Source organism: Macrobrachium nipponense, chromosome 20, assembly GCF_015104395.2.
Source record: "Macrobrachium nipponense isolate FS-2020 chromosome 20, ASM1510439v2, whole genome shotgun sequence".
Taxonomy (NCBI): Eukaryota; Metazoa; Arthropoda; class Malacostraca; order Decapoda; family Palaemonidae; genus Macrobrachium; species Macrobrachium nipponense.
In genome coordinates, this window is record NC_061089.1 from 43037381 (window position 1) to 43061363 (window position 23983).

The 23983-nt window shown below is 37.1% G+C and overlaps 1 protein-coding gene across 1 annotated transcript in view; it reads left to right on the plus strand.

Annotated features, from left to right (window-relative positions):
* Nucleotides 1–16521, plus strand: part of LOC135225180 (thrombospondin type-1 domain-containing protein 4-like) — a 325897-nt gene extending 309376 nt beyond the window's left edge. Inside the window, 5 exon segments of the mRNA XM_064264457.1 lie at nucleotides 11146–11282; nucleotides 11284–11340; nucleotides 11532–11670; nucleotides 12029–12544; nucleotides 14115–16521. Coding sequence (XP_064120527.1) covers nucleotides 11146–11282; nucleotides 11284–11340; nucleotides 11532–11670; nucleotides 12029–12544; nucleotides 14115–14224 — 959 coding nt within the window. The 3' untranslated portion in view covers nucleotides 14225–16521.
* The last annotated feature ends 7462 nt before the right edge of the window (nucleotides 16522–23983 follow it).

The window sequence follows — 23983 nt, forward strand, 5'->3', positions numbered from 1 at the left end:
ATGCGCCTTGAAGAACCTGTCCTGTGATCCTGCTGCATGGTCATTGTCATTGAAGTGCAGGGTCAAACAAAATGCCTTGAAGCATTTCCCAGACATGAAGTCAGCAACTTGAGGAATCCTAGTCCTGGCAGCCCAGTAGTCCACTATACTAGGCATAGAAACCAGTCCCATGTACATGATGAGGCCCAAGAAAACCATGAATTCCTCTTCTGTCATATTGAAGGTACTGCCCACATCCTCCTGTCTGGAATACAGTTTACTCTGGTAGATGATTTGTTCCCTCAAATCGGATGTGAAGAACTGCATGAAATACTCATAAGGCTGCCTCATGAAATCAGGACATGAGTTAACATATTCAGGCAGGGGTTGGTTACCGAGGTCTTCCTTCTTCTACTGTCGAACCCAAGGTCTCTTAGAGGAAGGCTGAACCTCCATCATCTTCCACTGGCATATGCCGAGGGACCACAACAATGATCTTGCAAGCTGAAATAAGAACAAAGTAACATTACTAAAACAGTGAATGAATTGAGAGTGTATGTGTGGACAGTGATTGTGTGTGTTTGTGCATGCGTGGGCAGTGAGTGTGTGTGTGTATGGAGAGAGTGTAGCAAATGTAAAATTATGTTGAAATTGTTAAAAAACAGCTAAAGGGCAAAATTTTTTAGGTCCCTTACAACAGCAAGACTTTTAAAGGGCCCAAAATTTAAAGTACCTTTTTCCATGAAGTGATAATTAAAGAAGAAGAAATTATTATATAATTATGCCTCATGCTAACCTCACTTTGTGTATAGCTGTAGGTAGAAGGCTGATGAAAATCATCGTCCTGACTAAGGTCATCTTCAGGAAAGTTGGTAGGGTCGTCGACATCACTGGCGTCATCCATGGGATTGACATCAACGTCTCTGCCCATAAAACTGACCGTAGCAATAAATGAAAAACACACCACGAATCGGTATACTTATCCAGAACTTTGAAGAATTATTGAAAACAGAAGTAAGGAAATATGACAAAGTCTGCATCACAAAAGTTAATGCCACAAAGGGGTTGGCTACAACAACAAATATGTCTACATATACGTATGTATATGTGTGTGTGTGTGTGTAGAGGCAATGTTTTTAACCAGTGTACTAGAATATTTGTAAAATGTTGTATGTTTACTTAGAACATATATGTTCTATAATTGAATATTTAAATCTGACACTAGAGCTAACCGACATCGGCCCCCAGCATAACAGCTAAGTAAAGAAGAATCTCATGATATTCTTCAGAGAAGACGAAAAAAACGCGAATAAAAAAAGAAACGGGTTCATTTCGGCTGTTGTCAGAAAAAAAAAAGAAAGAGAAACAAAAAACGACCAAACAAAGTCTAGCCTTTGAAACAAACTATTATGCTTTGGAATTTTTAAGCCTCGTCATTAATGCTTGCTCGACAGGGGAGGAAAGGCAGACTGGCAAAGTTTATAATGTCAACAGCGGTGAGGGAGAAAAAGGGCAATTCGTTGTTGAGACCGAGGGGCGGTACGAAGTAATTTAACTCTGTAATGAAATTAGCATCGGTAGAGCTTTGGTCAGCATTCACGGCCATTCCATTTGGAGAAAAGGTTTCTAAGCCCGTTTGCAAGTATGTCGGTGAATGTGTACCGTATTCTTTTCATTCAAGCAGTGTTTATACCTTAAATTTATTTACAGCATACCACCTCTTCTCAACGTTTTATTGGAATATAATTATGTAATATGATGTATGTATTCACGTATTCATTTATGCAGTTTATACCTAACTATTTACAATAAGATTTTTCAACGTTTTATTATTAAGAAACTAATAATATAAAGCTACTCAAAGGCTGCTTGAGATTAAAAGGCAAGTGGCAACAGCTCCAAACTGAAATAGAATATTCAAATAAATTTTCTATATATTTCTTTCAGTTATCCTTTACACTTTAAGAAACTTTATTGTTGTTGTATGGACTAAATGGTTTTTATTTATATAACGAAATAAAATTTCGTGTTGTTGGAGCTTTGTAAAACTAAAGAACTCCAGAAAATTTCTTCTGATATATTTTGTTTTCATTAGCTTAGAAATTAGCATTTACCGTGGTACGTTAAGACTGCGTGAATAGAACGAGCTCCTTTAGAAAAATGTTCTCTATGCTCTTTAGCTTTTCGTCCGCTGTTTTTTATTTTTTTTTTCCCTGAAAACGACACCCGGAATTAAGACCCGTGTTCGTTAATCCTAACAAATCCGTTTTCCAACCCCTCTTGCAAAATTGATGTGAAAAAGGTGGAGTGGTGCTTCTACTACAGATTCTTACGTTCTCTGTGAACTATAGGTCTGCTGAAGGGAAATTGTCATTTATATATATATATATATATATATATATATATATATATATATATATATATATATATATACATATATATATATATATATATATATATATATATATATATATATAATATATATATATATATATATATAAATAATCATTTAAATGGTAACAGTTTCCCTATAACTGACGTATAGTTCACAGAGAACATACGATTTGTAGTAGAAGCACCACTCCATCTTTTTAACATCAATTTTGAATGAGGGGTTTGGAAAATGTTATATACCCATGAAAGAGAAAGAGAGAGGGGGAGTGGTACTTCCAGTTCAGAACAGGCCTTGGAGGATGGGGTTGCTAAGCCCACACTTCTTTTCTAGTTGAAACCCACCGCAGTTATTAAGCTTGTTTTTTTATATCCTAATTTAAAATAACCATAAATCATACAGCTGTTTCAGGTCACGTTTTTAACTTGTTTTGTACTTACAAAGGTGTTACAAAGTACTATAATATAAATGTCTTCACACTCAAGTGCATGCATTGGACCGGCCATGTGCTGACTAAACAAAGGTGTTACCCAATGGGGAACAGGGAGAGGGGATGCCCATTCTCACCCAACCAATGCTACCTACTGGAACTCAGCAATAGTGAACTGTGGTCCTCCATTGGTCTAGAGACAAAGAGGAACACCAACTTCCCATGAGTAAAGGCCAAAGATCCTGATGGTCTTAGAGGTAGTAGTGTCACCTTTGCAAGGGACAACACCAGGCCAGCCTGAGAGTTGTTTTGAATACAACGAGGAGGGACTTCTAGGGGTGTTATCATTCATCAGGGTTTCTTGTTGTTGGGATGGCTGCAATATTTGGCATAACTCTCCTGCTTGGACTTTGTTTTCAATGTCAAAGTAGATACCAGGCCAAAAGACTGTCTGCTTTGCTCTGCATTTGGTGGCTTCCACACCTCTGTGGCTGTGAGAGACGTGAAACAAGGTGCATGGCGTGGAGGGCAGTAGGAAGGGAATCCTGAGGTGAGACAGCAAAAGCAGATGAAGGTACGAAGGGTCTTTTCTTGCTGTGGCCCAAAGGTTCTGGAGAATACTATCGGCATCTTGAGCTGAAGACTCTTCTGAAGATGTGATTGCTTTCACAGCCATAATAGCTCAGAGATGGGGGGGCCAAAGGAAGCACCCGAGATCTCATCTTCTGGTGTGGGGTGGCTGACTAAAGGCCTCAAGACAAAGCACCAGGAATACAAAGTGAGTTACCAGCATGCCACACAGCTGGGAAGAGATAGGGGGAAATCATCTTCAGGCACTGCAGGTAGTGATTCTTAATAGCATCCAATGTGTAGCAATTCAGAATAGATATTAGGGGGCGGTGATCTGTCATTACAGCAAAATTCTGTAGTTTAGGTAAATATAGCCTACATCTCAACATTGCCCAGACAACAGCTAGCGGATCTCAAGCTCTTATAGTGGAATAATGCATCTCTGAGTCAGTAAGAAACCAAAAGCCACGCTGAACTAGGCGTGGGTGTCCACCACCATGGTCCTGCAGAAGGGCTTATCCAATACCGTGAGGCATCCATCTGAAGGACGACAAGTAGGTCTTGGTTGAATAGGGCGCGAATGGGTGACTGAAGAGAGTTAACTTCACAGCTGTAAAGCCCTCATCATGATTTGATGTCCAAACATGTTCTCTTGGGGTTTCATCAGGGATCATAGAGGCTGAGCTGCAGCAGAGTTATCAGGGGTGAACTCTGCCAATTGATTGACCAGTCCCATGAATGACTGGAGGTCACTCAAGTTAGCAGGGATCAGGGAATCCATGATAGCACTGACTTTTTCTTGGTCAACTGAAATACCATAGCCTGAGAGAGTATATCCAAAGAAGTTCATGGTGGGTGTGGCAACCACAAATTTACCCTTGATGAGGGGGATCCCAAAATTGCAGCACCTAGCTAGTACTTCTTAGATCCTCTAAAGGTGTGATGGTAGTCTTCATTGTGAAGAAGAATGTCATCTATTAGCACAATTTTTGCCCCTTGAAGGCCATCGCCTCACAGGCAGAAGGCATCTCCAGTAGCTGTGAAGCCCATAGGTCCTCTGCAGTATTTGAATTGACCATATGGAGTGATAAAAGGGTGTCAAATCTTCATCATCATCTACCCATTCCATTTGCCAGTACCTACAGAGGGCATCAGTTACTGTAAAATACTAATCCTTTGGGTCCACACTATGTATAGCTGGGCGGGTAACTTGGAGAGGTCAGCGGTAATGCATACTCCTGGTCCATTCTTGGAAACGGCGACAACGGTGTGGTACCAGATTGAAGAAGGGTCATCACCAATAGGTTTTTGATTATTCCTCCTGGGCCACCATGGAATCCACCTCTTCCTTGACCTGATCCTTGAAGGCAAATGGAATCTGTCTCAGAATCTGTATAGCAAAGTTCACTGCATCATCCTTCAGGTGGACCCTCATGGAAAGACTTGCCATAGGCTTGAGAGGAGCTGAATTTAAGTTTTCTTTGGAGACCAATACATCCTTGAATTCTTATAGGAAATATTCCTTAGTTTTTGAAGTTGGTGTGGTGGCTGACATGGGTAGCTCCTTGCATCTGTTGAAATGTTTTACTTCCAAAAGGTCGGCGCCTCAGATGTACAATTGTGATTTACTAAGTCTTCAAATTCCATCATTGTGTTAAGCGTGCAGTGGAAAAAAGCAAACAAAATTGTAATAAAAGTTTCTGTATAAGACAAAATTTTTATACATAACAGTAGCTCACTCGTTACTGTTCAATCGCCTAGAGGAAACGCATGGGGAAGGGTGTGATTGTTAGAGCTCACTCTGGCGAAGTTCTGAATCATACCAAAATCAAAATGAAGGCCACGAAATATACAAACAAAAAGAGACCATTATATCACATTGCACAACAATACACTCCTATAAATCACTGCACTTCACAAATAACTGGCAGGAAATCCAGGCTTTCACAAAATTTCACTGGCACACTGGCTGAAAGGTTAATTGGTTCCAAAGTACCGCTACACAGTCCCTTTTTCTCAAAATAACTTTTAAAGACACTGCTATGTTCACTGTGCCATGTATGCTTATATAGATCTTGCTTAACCTTAATGGTGGGTGAAAGCAAACACCAATATAAAGTAGGTTCCTATAGTGTAATCTTGTGGAATAATACAATATTAATAAAGGACAAAATTACCTAGGTGTAACCAACGGAAGAATCTCTGACTCGTGAGTTATTCTCGAGGAAGCAACAGTTATTATTATTGAGGGGAGGTATTTCAGTTCTATATCAACATAAGAATAGAATATTCACTGTAACCGGTACAAAGGAATAAATGCAATGAACAGCAAAGTCTTTCTTGTACATCAAACATATGATGTCTTTCATATCCCAACACCATTCCCACAGCAGAAAACCTTGAAAATAAAGTCAAGACATGATGCTGCTCCTGCATGATGATGACTGTTTCAGTGTTGCATTCTGTCAGAAAGACTTCTCGTTAGAGTCAGGGTCTTCATGTTAGTTTCAGCCTGGGCATATTCCAAGGGAATGCGTTTGTTGAACTAACTGAATGTCTACTCATTTCCTTAGAAAGGAAGCTTCTACAGGAGAGTTTGCCTCAGAGATTTAACCTCTGAACATTATAAAGCTGTGCATCAGCATGCTCAGCTGGCACTTAAGCCCTTCCATCGATGGTCTGCAGGATCTCACGTTGTAATCATGAGCAACATCAACATAGCAACCTACATCAAACAAACAAGGGGGATGGTTTTTCCCTCATTATGTTAATTGCCCAGCCTGATGCACGATAGGGAATAGTTGCATAACACAAAGCTAAAAGTCAGGTACTTCCCAGGCAAAAAGAATGTCGTAGCAGACCAGCTAAGCTGTTGGGACCAAGTCATGGGGACAGAATGGTCCTTACATCAAGCAGTAGCAGGGAGATTGTTCAACCTGTGGGGAAGCCCAATAATTGATTCTTGGCCCCAGATGAACCAGAAGGTTCCAGTCTTTAGCTCCCCCGTCCCAAACCCATGGGCAGCAGTACAAAACATATTTCAGCACCCATGGGACAACTTAGATATCTGTCTTTCCCCTGTTCTGTCTCCTCTGCTAGATACTCAACAGTGCCCCAGGGCCTTTGAATGAAACTGGTAGCTCCCTAATCGCCATACACCGAGTGGAACATGACCTATTACTCTTGATAGATATCCCAAGGACCCTCCCCCTGAAGCCCAAATCTCTCCTCTGTCGCAACCACACATTCATGGGTATCATCAAGTTGGGTTGCGAATCGACTGCCATCGTTCATGGGTGGAGGTTATCCAGCAATTCCTGTGAGAGAGAGGCTTTTCTCACCAATTAGCAAGAGATATGTCCTGGAATTTGTGGTAATAGTAAAATATCTCGATTTTGAACCAAAGTACAAATGTCTATCAATTCAGTCCCTTTGAGAGCTGACAAGATGTGTCTATTTCACAGCCAGGAATGGTACTCAGAAAGAACAAAGAACCTTAGAACGAGTGCAAGTGCCTTTTTGTAAGTATAAGACATAACAAGAAAATAGTATCCAAAAGCTCCAATAATTTCTTGCTACAGATCACTTCCAAGGCCTACAGGTCCCCAGATTGTGTGGAGGAAACCTCTGGGTCCCACATTCATGAACTCAAATAAAACACCAATTAATAAGTGCATTAGACCCTCTTGGCTTTCAGAAGAACTTCTCAATCCAATAGGTAGTGAGGGTGGGAGTCTGGCATCATCAGACTACCTCCACTTCAATCTACTTGCTGGTTGGTGCCCTAGACACCCTTGCATAGGGGCCTGTGGTGCCGACTCAACACGTAAACAAGCAGCAAGACTACCAGGAACCATGGGGTATCCCACATCTCATTTGAGTGCTTTGGCTAGAATGTGTAGCTCTTGAGGTAATAGGTGGTTTGTGGACACCAAACTGTACCCGACCCAGACTCCATACCCATAACCATTCAGGCCAGAGTACAAGCTGGGCCTAAATGAGTAATGGTATGTGGCACTACAAGCCCCTGTTTTACTGGTCAAGAATATGATCCCTCATCCCCCTGGGGAAAGGCAGGGTAGAGCAGTTATCCAGACCCATAAATTACATATTCCTATGTACATAATGAAAGGCTGCTAACTGATGGTTCCCCACCTCGACAGAGATCAAGATCTTCAGGATTAGTCTGACATAATTCCAGTGCATGATATGGAATCAAGGGAAGCACTGCCCTGCCTGCTGGGATGGTGACAGCAGAGTAATTTGTACTTTTCTTAGGTATACGAACCATAGCCTGTCATAGTGGAGGTGAACCACTTCATCCACCCTACTTTGTTTTCCCTTCAGTTTTTTATGCTGGATATGGACAAGAAGAACAATGGGTAAGATTGGTTATGGCTCACAATGTGCAAAAGAAGCATCTCATCTGGAACTGCCAAATGAAATCTCTCATTAGAGGCCGACTGTTCCTGAGACACTCCACAAGCCATACGGCCCAGCCTGACGATATGATCTCAGTAAGGATGAATGAGGAATCCAAGACTGCTGAACTCGCAATCTGACTGGAGGGAGAGTAAGCACTGGATGCCACTTATCGATCAGCCATGAGTAGTAACCAGCATCAATTAGAATTGAGTTCAATAGTGTTGATCACCCAACAAGGGGAAAAAGGTTACAGCAGAAATAGTAGAACCTAGCAGATTGTTCCAAGGGATGGGATGGGGGAACAGAATGCTGTAAAGTTCTGTTCTGTGTAGAAACTGTGGAATCAAGCATACAGATAGAACCCTAGCTCACTCTTGAAGAGCCACCATTTGAGGGAGTAAGATCTGTTCCATACCAAACTGACTCCAATCACTGAGCTACTCTGCCAGTCCAATACCCTACTGACAGACTGCCAAACTGTGTGGTGTACTGTTCATTTATGCATTTGCAGATGCAGAAACACGCAAAGTACAAATCCATCCTCTTTCCTTGGCAAGGTACTTCACCCATCTGATACTGCATTGCCACCCCCTTCCCCAGCCAGGAAAATGCTCCCAGCTCTGCACACCAAACAAACATCTCTGAGTGCTCCTCTATACAGCCCCTTACTGTCACTCCCAACTCTCTCACGGTACCCAGCCATCCGACCACACCCCCCTCCCCCCAGCTTCGAAACGTTACAAATATTTTCCCGAAGCCTTGCAGCATTGGTAACCATCAGTGATTGGTTTTTAAAATTTCTTTAATTGATATATATCTTATATCTTAGGGCCTTGCTCCCTGGTACAGATGTGTCGAATAAAGTCTAGTTCCGGATAATTGAAGGTTACTGTATTATTGGCAACGAGTGTTCTGAGAACCTGTCAGAGTCCACCCATAGTTCTTACTAAGAAAATGTTCGATTTATATTTTATTTTAAGTTGCAAATGTGCAGTTAACTGCTACTAGCTGCCAGCAGAATATAGGCATGTGCTCAGAGACAAATTAGAAGTAATGGGTGAAAACTAAATGAGAAGGAACGAAACCAGAATCAAATAAAATGCACCAGGTATATAAACTCAAAATTATACCAAGAAAAATTCTGATATTTAGGTTTATACCAACCAAAATAATGATGCTTAATGCGTGCAGGTCTCTCTTTCATTCTATCATTCTATCTGGCGAAGGCTTCATAAGTTGCAGTAATTACATTTGAATGATGTGAGCTTTCTAATTTTCTAATTCCTGTTGGGGTTGGGGTTGACTGTATATTTATATTTCTGGTAAAATAAAGCTGTAAATTGCATACTAATGGAGATAAAGAAAAGAAGTAGCTTAGCCATTAATACTCGTATACCTAGACATTGATAAAATCAGAGTACTTTCTTCTCATTCATTTGCTTCAGTGGTGTATCTACTTCGTATCTTGACATTCATTTGAAGTATCATAATTAATTAATACCCAGGTGCCATCTATGATATTATAATTACAGACAGCACCTCTATATTAATTAAGATACTTTACATAAATTTCCGGTACAAAGAAATAGATACAATATACCAACTGAAATAAATGAATGAGAAGAAAGCTCTGATTTTGTTATATGTCTTAGTATATACTACGCTATTTTTCTTGATCTCCATTAGTATGCAATTTTATTGTTTTATTTTAACATGTAAACATAACTATTACAGTCTACCCAAAAACAGTACATTCCCCTGAATGCACAAGCCTACTCGATTCTTAATCCTTTCCCTTGTTTCCCTTCCCAGTGAAGCTTATGGCTTCGTCAGGATGTACATCCTAAAAAAATGGAAGAAGGAAAATCTACAAACTAGTGAATGACGAACGAAAAACAAATCATTCCTTGAAATCCCCTTGGAACCAGAGGAGTTGTATCGATAAATATTTTTGTTTTAGGATTTTGATTCCGATATACTTGATTTATTGGAATGTAAAAAACAAAATAACTCAAAGTTTAGGAAAACTGAACTCTATAAAAGACGATGGAATGCGTAAAGAACTAAATTGCTTAGTATTGAATGTTTTTATAATTTGTTATGCTTTGAACTGGCACAGCAACCATTTTGTAATTTTTCAAACTTGTGTCTGGAGAGAAACATGGTATATAAAATTGAAACCTAATAAGATGCTGTTGTTGAACTTAATGCTGCTAAATTGCTGGTTAATAAAAAGCTTTAAACCGCAAGAAAAACGACCAGTTTCAGTCAGGCAAATTGCTTTGCGTCGACGGGCAAAAAACATAACACGAACAGCATATATAGCAAGCAATTAAAAACCTCAGCTAGCAAAGAATGAAGCCCAAGGACAGATACATTCATTTTTCTTGTTATTGCACCCGTCGTACTTCTGGCTGTGTCTGACACCAAAGCCATGGTAAGTCACATTAAATTATAAAAATTATCAGCGGCTACCAATGCGTTAAATTTTGAGTTACATAGATTATATATTTTAGGATTTTCCAGCATGAGTTGGTTTGTTAGTAACGGGAAATCATGGAAGCCTAATATAGAGATGTTCGAAAATTGCATATTATATCTTAAGTATCCATCCTAACCCCAGTTCAAATCTTGCTAAAAAATTAAGGTATTTCGGATTTAGTGGGAAGGGAAGGTCCTAAAGAGACTAGAGATGTAAGTGGGGTGCAATTTATTAGGTTTTGAAGCACAGTAATCCCTTAATTAGAGATATTTTCGTACACAAGATTCGTGCAAAACCTGCATTTATTTTTCGTGCATCGTAATAAGAAAAACACAGTGCTCATTCCCACTATCATATCTCTGATCTGTGTGTCCTGATCACATCATATCTCGAGTTACCAACGTTCAACGATTCTATGCACGTACTGTATGTTTCATAAACCTTGGAAGACTGATTGGTAATTAAGAAATTTATTTATCTAACCCATATATTGTTGTTCCCAACAATAGTTCGCACACAAAAAAGCGTAACTTCCATTTCATTCACAATTCAATGATGCCTTTAGTATGACACAGTTTGTTCATCCTAAAAATTGCAATAAGTCTTTAGTAGCGAGTCCATTTTTCTCCTCTCTCACATTTTCAAATCAGGTTGCTATTCTTGCATTTCAGAAACTTCCGTTGATTCGCATCTTCTAACAGATCGTGTGGTGTGTGTGATCGCAGTTTGATTCATTCAAGTATCAATCAATATAATAATTTTTTCTTGTTTTTTGGTTTTCTCGTTCTTCCCAATCTTTTATTATATTTTTGGAAATATATCTATTTTGCATCTGAATAATTCTAGTTGATTCCCATCTTCTACCAGGCCCTTGGGGTGACTGCAGCTCAGAATGCGGTCCTGGTCGTAGGTCGAGAGCTGTAGTTTGTGTCGAGTGGATTAGGGGACGATGGAAGATTACAAGTGATGTCAGTAAATGCAAAGCTGCCCCAAAGCCAGAAACCGACTGAAAGGTTGTACTAAGATTTGCCCACCTCAGTGTACACTTCTGAATGGTCACAGGTAATGCAATGTTGTTTTCTGCAGATTCAAACACTCGTAAGTTGTGGTTTGTAAAAACTTATTTTCTGTGACTTCATCATCTGTCCTCAGTGGATAATTGATCTTGAAACAGAATTGGCGGAAATTCTGAGTTAATCTTTACCAATGGTGTAAGTGATTTAGCTCTTGTGTGTGTGCTTTGTTTTTTTCAGTGCTCAGCATCTTGTGGAAGTGGTGTTCAAAGGAGGGAAGTAAAGTGCCTGAACGAAAAGCAGGAACCTGCTTTAGATTGCACGTCAGCAGAGAAACCAGACACAAGACAGCCTTGCAATACACAATCTTGTCATCAAGGTTAGTTGAGATCGATCTTGCAGCGGTAGCTGGCCTACAGGTTTTCCTTTCAGTTTCTATACTGAAATTACATTTCTATAGGTTCTCGACTGTTCTTGCTACTCTCCACATATTTTTGCATTTGTTCTTAAATTTCATAGATGTTTTTGTGAAAGAAGGTAGTCAGACAACCGTTACTCAAAAGATCTGTTTATTTTAAAAAATGTAAAATATAGTTAGTTATGAAATATACGTTTCAAAGTACGTGCAACTTTCCTGGGTTATACTAGTTAAGAGGAAATAATGTAATTTCCTTGTCAAAAGCTTTTTATTATGTGATAAACGTATTAATAAAGTCTTTGATTTTGTCATGTCTTAGAGCAAGCAGATGAGAGTGCCAGCAACAGTTCAGTCAGAAATGAGGAGCCCCAAAAAGTACCGAGTTCTTCCGGGGACAGTGTAAACAGAAAAACCACAGGTAATATTGTTTTTCCAGGAGCAGATAGGGGCAGGCCTCTAGAAGTAACCAGTCCAGGGGTGGAAACTGTGAATGCGAGCACTCGCATATATTACGAGGAGAGGAGTAGGACCACCAACGCAAAGCTAGACGGGGGTGATGATCATTCCAGCGCTAGTAGTGATGATGAAATCGATAATAGGGTTTCAGGTATACCTCCTGTTGTTGGTGATTGGAGAAGTGGTCAAGATTTTGATAGCATTTCTGATCGAGATTCACAATACTCAGAAATTGAAGGAGATACTGGAGACCTTGAAGTCGATAATGATGATGAAGAGAGCCCAAGTGACAGGTCTCACATCTCGAAAGGCAGCAGAGGACGGCAGCCTCCTTCTCCAGTGAGACCTGGAAGGCCATGGAAACCCGGTCTACCAACAGGTTGGCAGGGAACTGCTCAAAGCTTTTAACCTAGATGCTGCTTTCTCTTGGGTCCAGTTCATCAAAAGAGCTTGTTGCTAGTCAGAACTCATACATGATGTTTACATGGAAATTACATGATTTCAGCTGTATCTATTACTGCCGTTGCCTTTGGGAATAGTTGATACCTGTAACCGCCTCCCCATGTAAATACTCAGATTATTAGGATGAAAAATAACTAATATGAATGACATGCATTACAGCATCGTTGATGAAACCTGCAGAATAATTCTGTGTTGAAACGTGACTTCTGCTGTGATTTTGATTGCATTTAGATCGTTACATTTGACAGAATAATCTTAGCCTGTTGCTTCCACAAAAAAGCCAATGCTTATTTACACGCTGACTTTGAATAAGGTTTTGAAACTGCATCTTCCTTACTCTGGCAAACTCTTCAGTGCTTGGTCTTATGTAAAGTTTTCAAATTCTAAAAATGCAAACCTGTAGCTTATACGTGATAGCATTAATGTTCAAGGTTTGAGCTTTTTTTTGTTCAGTATTTCTTGCTATTGATCTCTCATGGATGCAAACTTCTTTTTTATTGCAGCTTTATATATGCTTTTGCACACTGGTGTTTGACAATAGGAAATATCAGCATTGGCTAAATGGAGCAAGTTACCTTGTTGCCCCTCATAACCTGTGTTGTAAAAACGAATGATATGCCTGACCTTAAGATCAGTTTTCAACTCTCCCCACGTTTGTCTTGCTTGTCTCATGTTTCTCTTAGTTAAGTAATGGTCCAGGTTTTCTTTAATATAGGGAATGTTAACACAACAGTTCGCAGGAGAGGTTTTAGCTTGTCTTATCACTTTGACTGTCTGGATGGTACTAGTGACCACTAATCACACAGTTTGAATCCTGGCATCGTTCAACCTTTTGGTTTTGTATGTTGACATTATTCGTGTGTGGGTGTGGTGGTCCGACAAGCATACTACTTGGTATCACTTAGCCCATTTTTACTGTATTTGGCATGGTGCCAGGTAATTCAGTCTAAACCTTTTGGTTATTTTCGTAAAATGGAGGGATTTATTTGGGATACAAACTTACAAGGAAATTATCCCTTTACTTTTGTACTAATGAACACGGACTGGGGAAGGAATGTAAGAGTAGTTTTCTTTACTGTTTTGCAATTAATTTAGACATGTTTACTATCTGTAATAATTCAGCTTACGTACTTAATGGTCGAATTTTACGTTTTACATTTCCAGTCATCAGTGCAGTCTTAATAAATTAAGGTGTATCAGTATGGTTTTCCTGTAGCTTTGCTGTTAAAATTTTGATTTGCCATCTGCCCTCTATCACACCCAACGGGTGGGGGGGCTTTGTGCTAGCAGTAGCTCATAAAAATAAATGTTAATTTAATCGTTTGCAAGTACCTGTTCACTTAAAGATCAACATGCCCATGTTTATTACAAAATATATCATGCTTAAATAAATAATTCCTAATATCAAATTCCTCAAATTAACATATATAATATAGGTAATTTCTGTTTACACTTCTGTGCAGTAACATATTTTATTTCCCTTACAGTGTCTTGCATAGACAGAATGAAGAACTGTCATCTAGTCTACAAAGCCCGACTCTGCCGTCTAAAGTACTACAATAAGCTGTGCTGTGAAACTTGTACTAAAAACCAGTGAACGTTGAAGCGATCGTTCGATTTTGGACTTCTGTAGCAACTGCAATCACTTGTAGTAAGCACTCTTAGTACTGCAACTGCAGCCAGGAAGGCATTGCAGCAGCTCTCGACTGCAAGTGTGGATTGAGCGTAGAAGCCTTCAAGCAGCAGCGTCATAGCATGTGCACTTTTGTAGACTTGATTGTGAGTTTCAGCAGATTTTTTTTGTTTTCTCCGGAGACATCAGTCGTAAGCGGGAGGTCGTCTTCAGCAGAATGAGAAGAAACACCATGGCCTCGTGAAAATGAAGAGGCTCCATTTCTGCCTCTGCCGCCTAGCTTACGTTTCCCAAAATAAAGGGACGGCCATACTTCGAAGCAGTTTGTGGGAAAAAAGAAAGTTATCGGACGTGTTTTTCTTTTTTTTTTCTTTTTAGCAGAACGGTAATTAAGTGAGAACCTGAGAGTTAAGGACAGTGAGATGTATCAAATTTGACTGGCTTTAAACGTTCTGATGGTTACACATTTTGTGATTACGGCAAAGGATACATACAACTGGAATGTATATAATATATAAATTATATATAGAAAATAGATATAGTGGAAATATATACATACTTTATTTACATGAAGTGTAAATAGTAAGTATTAATATATCCATATCCAAGTCATAATGTTTAAAAGTGTAGTCAGATGATAGTGCAAAGAGGTGTTTCTAATGACAGAATTGACAAAAAATATTTTAAAAAGCTAAAAGTTATACGAGGTTCCTTAGGGGAAAGTTATTTTCGTGGGAAGATCCACGTAAAAGGTCATTAGTTTCGCCGACAATGATTGCAACAAGATTTTAATGCTACGGAACTCTCAGCACAGGGAAAGACTTATTAATATTAAAGCCGCATCACTTTCCAGTATAAAGAAAACGAAAGCATGCAGCTCTAGTTTCAGCGGAGGTTTGCAAAATGGTGAAAGATGTGTATATAGTTAAATGTGTTTTTGCTTGTGGATTGTAGGCAGTGATGAGTAAGCTAATAATGGAGTAAATGCAATTGATGTTTCTTAATTGGCATGCTAAAAAAAGGCACACACTAACACCCCTATGGATTAAAAAAAATTGCCATTGTCTTTTGAGGTGAAATGCAATTCTTCAAATAGTCAAGCTTTTAAACATCAAGGAATTTGTATTGACATTGTGCAAAACTCATCTCGAGGTAGATTAATTAATGCATTTTTGGTAAAGACCGTCGACTTTATTATCTGAAAAACTTTTTTTTATATTTCCCTCAACTGGACAATAGGAGAAAAGTTTTTTAAGAATTATTCCAATAATGAATTCCAGACCTGATGAATGAAAATGGTTATTTGTTATACATCAATAACCGTTATACTTCTCATTTAGTTGACTATGAATTTTAAAGAATTTGACAAGTACGACGACGGTAAAAGTGCTCTGTAATAATCTTTTAGTCGACAACAACTAGAAATAATAGAAAAAAAATGTTTACTGGATTTGCCTTGTTCGGCATTATTTCAAGGTACGTTCTGGCTGGTAAGCGATTAAATATACTAAGTGGGCCAATAAGGAGTAGATTAAGCTCGGACTATTGACTATCAAGGTAAATGCCTCGCGCAAAAGAGATTAGAGTGCATACTGTAAGCTTGAACGTCATCAAAGCACGAGCATTAAATTAACGTGCACTTTAATGAGACCGAATTTGCTCTCCTCTTATAATGAAAGGCTTCCAAGTACGAGTTTCGCCGTGATCATTGCTCCGTCAACCTTAGACTTGAATGAGGTCATTCATTCTGCTTATGCAAAAGGTCCTTTTATAGTCTGCCTGCAATCTGGAGGCTAAAGAATTCCTCAAAATTTTTTGATATCAAGGTATTCTGGAATAAAGGTTTTTTTTTCACGAAATCACCACATGGATTTGTGTTTTATGGATATACAGGTGACCAAAGCATTATAAGGAAATAAGATATTTGTTTCTTAAGTGTTTCGTTTTGCACAGTTTTTTTTTTCTCCTAAGCCTATCTTTATGTAAGTATAGGGTGTTTTAAAAGACTGTGAAATATATATTTAGAGTCGCGAGGAGCTTTCGGTCAAACTAAGCTGCTAGTTGAATGATTCGAACGGGTACGATTTTAAACTCTCTTCAGTGATTCGGGATCGGACAATATCATTTTGAGCCACGTCAGCTGACTCGAATACTTCGTGCTTTAGCACAAATTTTTCTCTTATTTATTTGACAAAACTTCAGTTTAATAAAAATGACACCAGTTAACAAACGGAAAATTATTTTTTGTTATATGCTGGGTAGTTCAAGCTACTCGGGAACGGGCAATTTAGATGCTATTGGGAAAAGCTTCCTTAATTAAGAAAAGAACGGCTCAGGGTCTTCGCCGTCATACCAATTGTAATAGGGAAAAAAAAGGGAGGTCTAGGGGGTCTTAGCGATTATGTTTCTCTTAAGGTAAATCAATACAATCGCCACAGAGGTTGGGTGGTGCTGGTCAAATTTTCCGTCCAAGAATTTACGAAAGAAAAATGGATTTAACTCTTCGACCACTGGGACAGTTTTCCTCAAGAGACATCACACTGCGAATTCATTACCTCAATAACGGCGATTTTTAATGTCACGACAAATTCCAATGAAAGTAAATAAAATATATATATAGGCTATAGTATTTTATACTTTTTACGCTTGTAGTTCCCTTTTTCCAACTTATCGAATTTCCTCTCTTTGCCTTCTCTTCTCGAACTCCACATTTTTTTTCTATTATCTTTATAAGCTCGATCGTGTCTGTCTGGTTCACTATACAATTCATGTGATGATTTTAAGAGTAATTATGGCTGCAAAATGTAAATATTGCTGTACAATAATGTGTATAAATACAATATGCCTTTTTATACCTTATTACCTTTATACTAGAGACAAAATGTCCCTGCCTATATAAGAGAAAAGAATACTACAAAATGTCCGTGCCTATATAAGAGAAAAGAATACTACAAAATGTCCGTGCCTATATAAGAGAAAAGAATACCACAAAATGTCCGTGCCTATATAAGAGAAAAGAATACTACAAAATGTCCCTGCCTATATAAGAGAAAAGAATACTACAAAATGTCCCTGCCTATATAAGAGAAAAGAATACTACAAAATGTCCCTGCCTATATAAGAGAGAAGAATACCGAGTTATTAATTTTGCTTTCTCGGTTTATTTACAACAAAGTGTCTTTCTTCTCTATAAAATCAAACTGAAGTAAATGACAAATTAATTGAGGTGTAAGATTCTGGTATTTTCATTTTTTTTTTTCCTCTGGACAAAACGTCAGTGTTTTACATAAAAAATATTTGTAGGTCATTCATCTTTATTAACGAAAAGATGTCCGTGTTTATACAGAAGCAAAAGTGGTAAATTATTATTCGTTTGACATGTCACCTTTATTTATGACCAAACGTGTACGTTTATAAGCAGAAGCAAGCGAAGGTAAGAAATTATTTTCTTTAATGAACGAAAATATATGTAAATATGGATTCATGCCAACGCCATTCTCTCATTTAATTCCCTTCCCGCCGTTCCCCCATTCCATTATCCTCCTGTCTTTCCCATTTCATTTCCCTCCCTCCTGGTGCGCTCCTTCATTCGGTCGAAATATTGATTTAAGCCGAACATTCCTTTCAAATTCTCTTTTCCGCTGCAGTCATTTGTTGTGGCTTATTTCTAATCCGGTTTTGTTTTAAAATCCCTTTACCAATTAAACCGCGGAGGACTTTTATTCAACGAAGTTTACTTCTCTCTCTCTCTCTCAACCGGGAGGAAAAAAATATATATATATTTTCAGGGAAGTACCTTTATATAAATGCAGTATGGGAATTCGTGTCATGTTTAACTGTATTTTAATTTTTTGTTTAATCAGTTTTTTCACCCCAGGGTTTCAAGAGCTTGTTGTTGTGAGGGAATCTGTCCGGCTACGTGATGACAACAATTTCTTGTTACGTTCCAGGAAAATCTGATAAATCGATTAGTAATGGAGAAAAAAAAAGGGAATAACACAGATGTGTGAATACTGCCTGCCGATTAGCACTTCGTATTATACTTTGCTTGAATTCAAGTTTGATTTTTTTTTCTGAGGAGAGGGGGCGCTGGTATTGAAATGTCAAGGAATGCTGCTTTAATATCATACAATTAACAATAATCTTTGTGGGGTGAAGAAAACGTGCTTAACGGTTACGTAAGTATAACCTCCGTGAGTGTTTTGGGGATAATCAGAAAATGATGGCTTACGCCTTCGTTGTAACACTAGAGTGCAACAAGTACATTCTATATTTGACCCGTATTTATTGAATCCAGTTGAAATAAATCATATCCTGGTTGATAGTAAGCACGAGGTTAATTACTGTTGGCGAAAAACGATGAAAGTTGTTTACGCACTAAAACAAACCGATTTTTATACTCCTAAAGGACGACATTCATGATAAAAAAAAATTCCAACTGTAAGTGCCCGTGCTGGCATAATGCCAGCTTAATAATATACCACAAACAACAGTCTCAATTTGACTGATGCTAGAGACGTACAAAATGATAAGTTCTCCATTGTGATAGTCCTTGTGTTTGGTTCTGTAAGAACGCTCTTCAAATACTTTAGTAAAATATCTCTGAAATTAACACTAGAAAGGATTCGGACCTTATTTAGCGGTTTGCAGAATACAAGGTATTGGACTCATATATCTTAAAGGCGTTCGGGAATCAGTCACTAGTCTGTGTCTTTTCATTACCAATCAAATATACAGTTTTTTTTTAAACACTAAGCTGTCCTTATGCCAGCACGGGCACCTGTGACCTGAGTGCCCCGTAAAAGATTAAGCAAGAGTGGTTAGCGACAACAAAGGAATCCTTTATGCAGACAGGACTGCTTTCGAGCTGAACGACTGAGAAAAGGTCTAATACTTTTTTCTTATTAAAGCCGATCCAGTTTACCTTATTCCTGTTGCGAATGATAAACGTGCATTTACTATCACTTTTTAACCTACACTGCCTTATTCAGTGTTTAATCTCAAGCATTCCCTACATCGTTCATTCTACTTGATACTGCCTTCATCTAACCCTTCCTCGCTGCTTGCATTATCAGTCCCAAAGAACGGGTTCCCTTTTTTATATATAATAAATTTTTTCCCCATTGGCTGTCACCCCCTTTCACTTCAGCTCCATCGGAACTTAATCCCAGAACCTCCCAGAATGCCTACGTGGGGTTTCCGCCGCCTATAGTGTAAAATTCCTAACCGTGCTAATGCAGGGAAGGGGAGAGAGAGTAAAGCCAATTATGACTGCGACGCGGTGGCTAAATTGACGCCCAAGTAACGTCTTGTCTTAATGGACGTGAAAATTGTCAAGGGATTTCCCTATTTCATTTGCGTTATGATAGCAGTCTGGCTCTCTTCATCTTTGAGATTTTAAATATATATTTTTACCAGATACATATGAAATTGTAATACCCACTTTAACTTCCCAAATTCTTTGATCTTTTTTTGGGATATGCTTGTCACTACAAAGCCTCGAACTCCAACGTTAAAGGAATTTGAAGAAATCATGATGTCCGGTAGCGGGAAACAAACTTGATCCCGACCTGACCATGCTACCGGACATCATGATTTCTTCAAATTTCTTGGAAGTTGGAACTCAGGGCTTTGTAGTGACAAGCTTATCGAAAAAAAGAGCAAAGAATTTGCGAAGTTAAGAGGCACTTGTGGCTATTACAGTTTCATATATATATATATATATATATATATATATATATATATATCATATATATAAAATATATAATTATAAATAAATAATAACATACATAGGAATTATATACATATATATATAGCAAAAATATGTATGATATATATATATATATATATATATATATGCATAATATTATTATACACACGTGTGTATCCACTCCGTATTAATATATATTTGAGGTATGCAAATACAAATACCTTAAATACACGCGCACACGCACACATATTGTATATATATATATATGTATTTATATATATATATATATGATATATATATATATATATTATATGTATGCATAATTAATATCATATAGATATTATACATACATAAATATTATATATATATATATATATATATATATATATAAATATATATATATATATATATAATATATATATATATATATATATATATATACTATATACATCTAGAAAATGTCATCAAAGATATACGGTAGTATCCTATCTTATCATTAATTTCATGATACTGTTGTTCATATATACAATGTTAACGATACAGCATTGCTTTTATCGTTGCGAGTAATAACTGTATGAATGCAACATAACAGATGAGACTTTTTATTTTTTTAAAAGGAGTCCGAAGGCATATATATCACAACAAGTCTGACAGCTGCAGCTCTTCTCTCTCTCTCTCTCTCTCTCTCTCTCTCTCTCCTCTTTAATCACCTATAAGCTTGGAGGGTTTAGATAAACTGAATCTTGACAAAACTCCGTTCAAAAGAAATAAAGAATAGTTACCAAAAATAAGGCTAAATTAGTAAATGTCAGTTACCAGCAAATCTGGTGGCAAATCAAAAAGGTTGTTTTTACTGTTTTTATGTTAAATGGCCCTCTTTCATTATTAACTTTATATTTCAAATATTTCTTCGCACAAATTATTCTCTGCGTTTCATAAACGCAACAGGGAACCAGCCACCAGACAAGTAAAGAAACTGGAAGTGATAGCTGCCGCCGAACATAATTTTCTCTCTCTCTCTCTCTCTCTCTCTCTCTCTCTCTCTCTCTCTCTCTCTCTCTCTCTATACTTGAGTTATTATAAACTGTAGATTCTGAGCGTTTTTAACGCTTTCACGCATCGTCTATTTAATAATAAAATAATAATTATGATGATAATAATAATGATAAAAAATTATTATTATCAGTACTATTATTATTATTATTATTATTATTATTATTATTATTATTATTATTATTATTATTATTATTATTATTATTCATTATTAATCAGTAGCAGTAATATTTTTTCATTTCTATAGAAAATAATTTCAAATTCTGTTTACGACATACCATCAAAATGCGTGGCACTCATACGGACACAAATCAATTTTGCTAAATCTTAAATCTTATGGTTGTAGATTACAACCCATTACCTCAATTGTCAAGCCGGCTAAAGATTTTTCCGTCTGTTAACCATTTTGAGCCAAAAGAATAATCAACCACAAAGGAGGATTTTTTGCCGGAGACGTCCATATGACGATCTATACTATTCTCATGTACACACGTTCAAGAATTTAGTGCAATGCAACGTAATTGCTACTTTCGTTTCTAGAAAACTTTGCAACAAATGTTTTAAATATTTTGAGTTCTTCATGAATCACGACTTCTTTTGTTATCATTTTCGTAAAGTTTTCAATTCTTTTCTTACAGTAGCCATGGTTAATTAGCACGTAATATTATTGCCGTTTGTCTGCTCTCTCTCTCTCTCTCTCTCTCTCTCTCTCTCGTCTCTCTCTCATAGGCGTCTAACTCCTATATAGGTAGAATATATAATATGTATTATATATATAATATATATATATATATATATATATGTATTATATATTATATATATATCTATATATATCAGATATACTAATATATATATATATATTATATATATATATATCAATATATATATGTATATATGCATGCATAAACACGTACAAACTTACTTTATGCACAGGCGTGCACGAACAATAAATGGTTTGAAGGACAACTCTCAAAACTGAGCATTGTGTAGTTTTCGGTAGTTTTGAAGAGAAAGGTGAAAACCAAAATTCGGTTTCAAATTAAATGCTTTTTGTTTTCCCAATTTTGACTCTAAGATTAAATGAATTCTGTTTAATAACACTAAATAATGCGAATTTTTTCTCCTGCTTCACATTTTATGTAAACGCTGTTGTCGGCGCAACCCTATTTTTTTTTTATATACTGTTATAACATCGCTTTCCTATTCTACATACTTTCATAGCGCCATATTTGCCACATAAAAACACATTTATGGTCCATAAAGGAAATCTTCAGAAATCAGTATTTCCTATAATGCCACAGAAAATTGACTTGGGAGCTGGAGTATATTCTGTTACGGCCAAAGAACATGCAAGGAAATAATGTAACCGCGATTCTTTTCCCATTGAGAAGGGCCATTAAAAAGAAATATTAGGAAAATCGGTTTCCGTGATCGAACTTTTCGCTCAAAGACTAATTTTTTTCGTAAAAAATTTCGAAACTGGTAGCAGATTATATTCTGTAGGGTGGCATTTCACTATTATTCCTCTGAATACTATATAATTAAAAGATATTTTTTGGATTGTATGCAAGACATACCGAATCTTCACTTTTTACACAAAAACAAGAGATTTCATTTAGCGCAACAGATCTTTTTCATATCGTTTTCTAATATTAACAAATAGCCAGATTAAAGATAAGGTATGAAAGGGAAAATCTAATTCATTATTCATGTATTACAAGCCATTATTCTTGAACCTTTATTCAGTCAATACTTTATTTACTGGAAATGCTCCGGGATGATCTAGAAAGCCCATAGATAAGTTGAAGTCTAGTCAGCTCATTTTAAATTAAATATTTTCATATATATGATAGTGGTTGATATGAACGAGTCCAGTGACATAATTCTTTAAAATGAAAGCTTTTACTGACGAACGTTCAGGAATCGTATTAATTTCCGGGTTTATTTAATTTACCATTGATCGAAGAGTTTATCCAACTGGCATCACACATCAAAGGCCAATCGACATCATAATTTAAATTTCAAAGCCCTATTTTACCTACCCCTCTATATCAGCGTAAATCATTCCCATTCATCGGAGCGATTAAAAAATCTCCATTTTCCTTAATTATCGTAATCGTTCTATCCAGGGTTAATAATAACATATTTTGTCTTTTCCTTTTTATTTTCGCTCTTTCTTCGAAGAATGTCCTAGGTAAGGGCATATAGTTGCCATCAGAAAGATCTTTAATGATGAGGAATTGTCAGACAATCTACAAATCGTCCATCTTTTGGCATATTGTCGAATATGCATCGTTAAATTATTATATGCAGCCAGACTGATGATGAAATCTTCATTGACTCTTTGTTTCAGCTAGTTTATTTCCCTCACCATACATCCTGAATGGTGAGAGAGACAGATTTGATAGTTTGCTGAAATAAGTCAATTTAAAAAAACACCGTCAGTGAGGTTAATTCAAATAATTCTTAAAAAATGAATATTCGACATCTTGCCAAAAGAGGCAGGAAATTATTCAGTTATCTGATACATAAATAAAGATATTCGTTTTTACGTTGGGAAAAAACAATTCGACAATTTCCTTAATTCTGAGGCAAAGCACTGCAATGGGTCTAGGATTAGAAACTAAAAATGAAATTTTCCTTTTCATAAAAGAAAATAGATCCTTCACTTATATACCCAGTTTGATTCCTGGTGACCTTCTTCATAATTATTGTCTGTATCATTTTTTTGATGACATGATTTGGTTCTTGATGAATCCTGAACGGCAAGATGCACTTATAAGTACAAATTAAAATTCCAGTTGGATGTATGTTATCCTAAGGTAAAGCGAATTCAGTTTTTAAAACTTCGATCAAAACACAAACGCTTTTCTGGTGAAAACTTAGATCAAAACGCAGCACATTACCTCTATACGAGATTCCGTGTAGCAAACGATCTAAGAGAACGCTTGATTGCATCC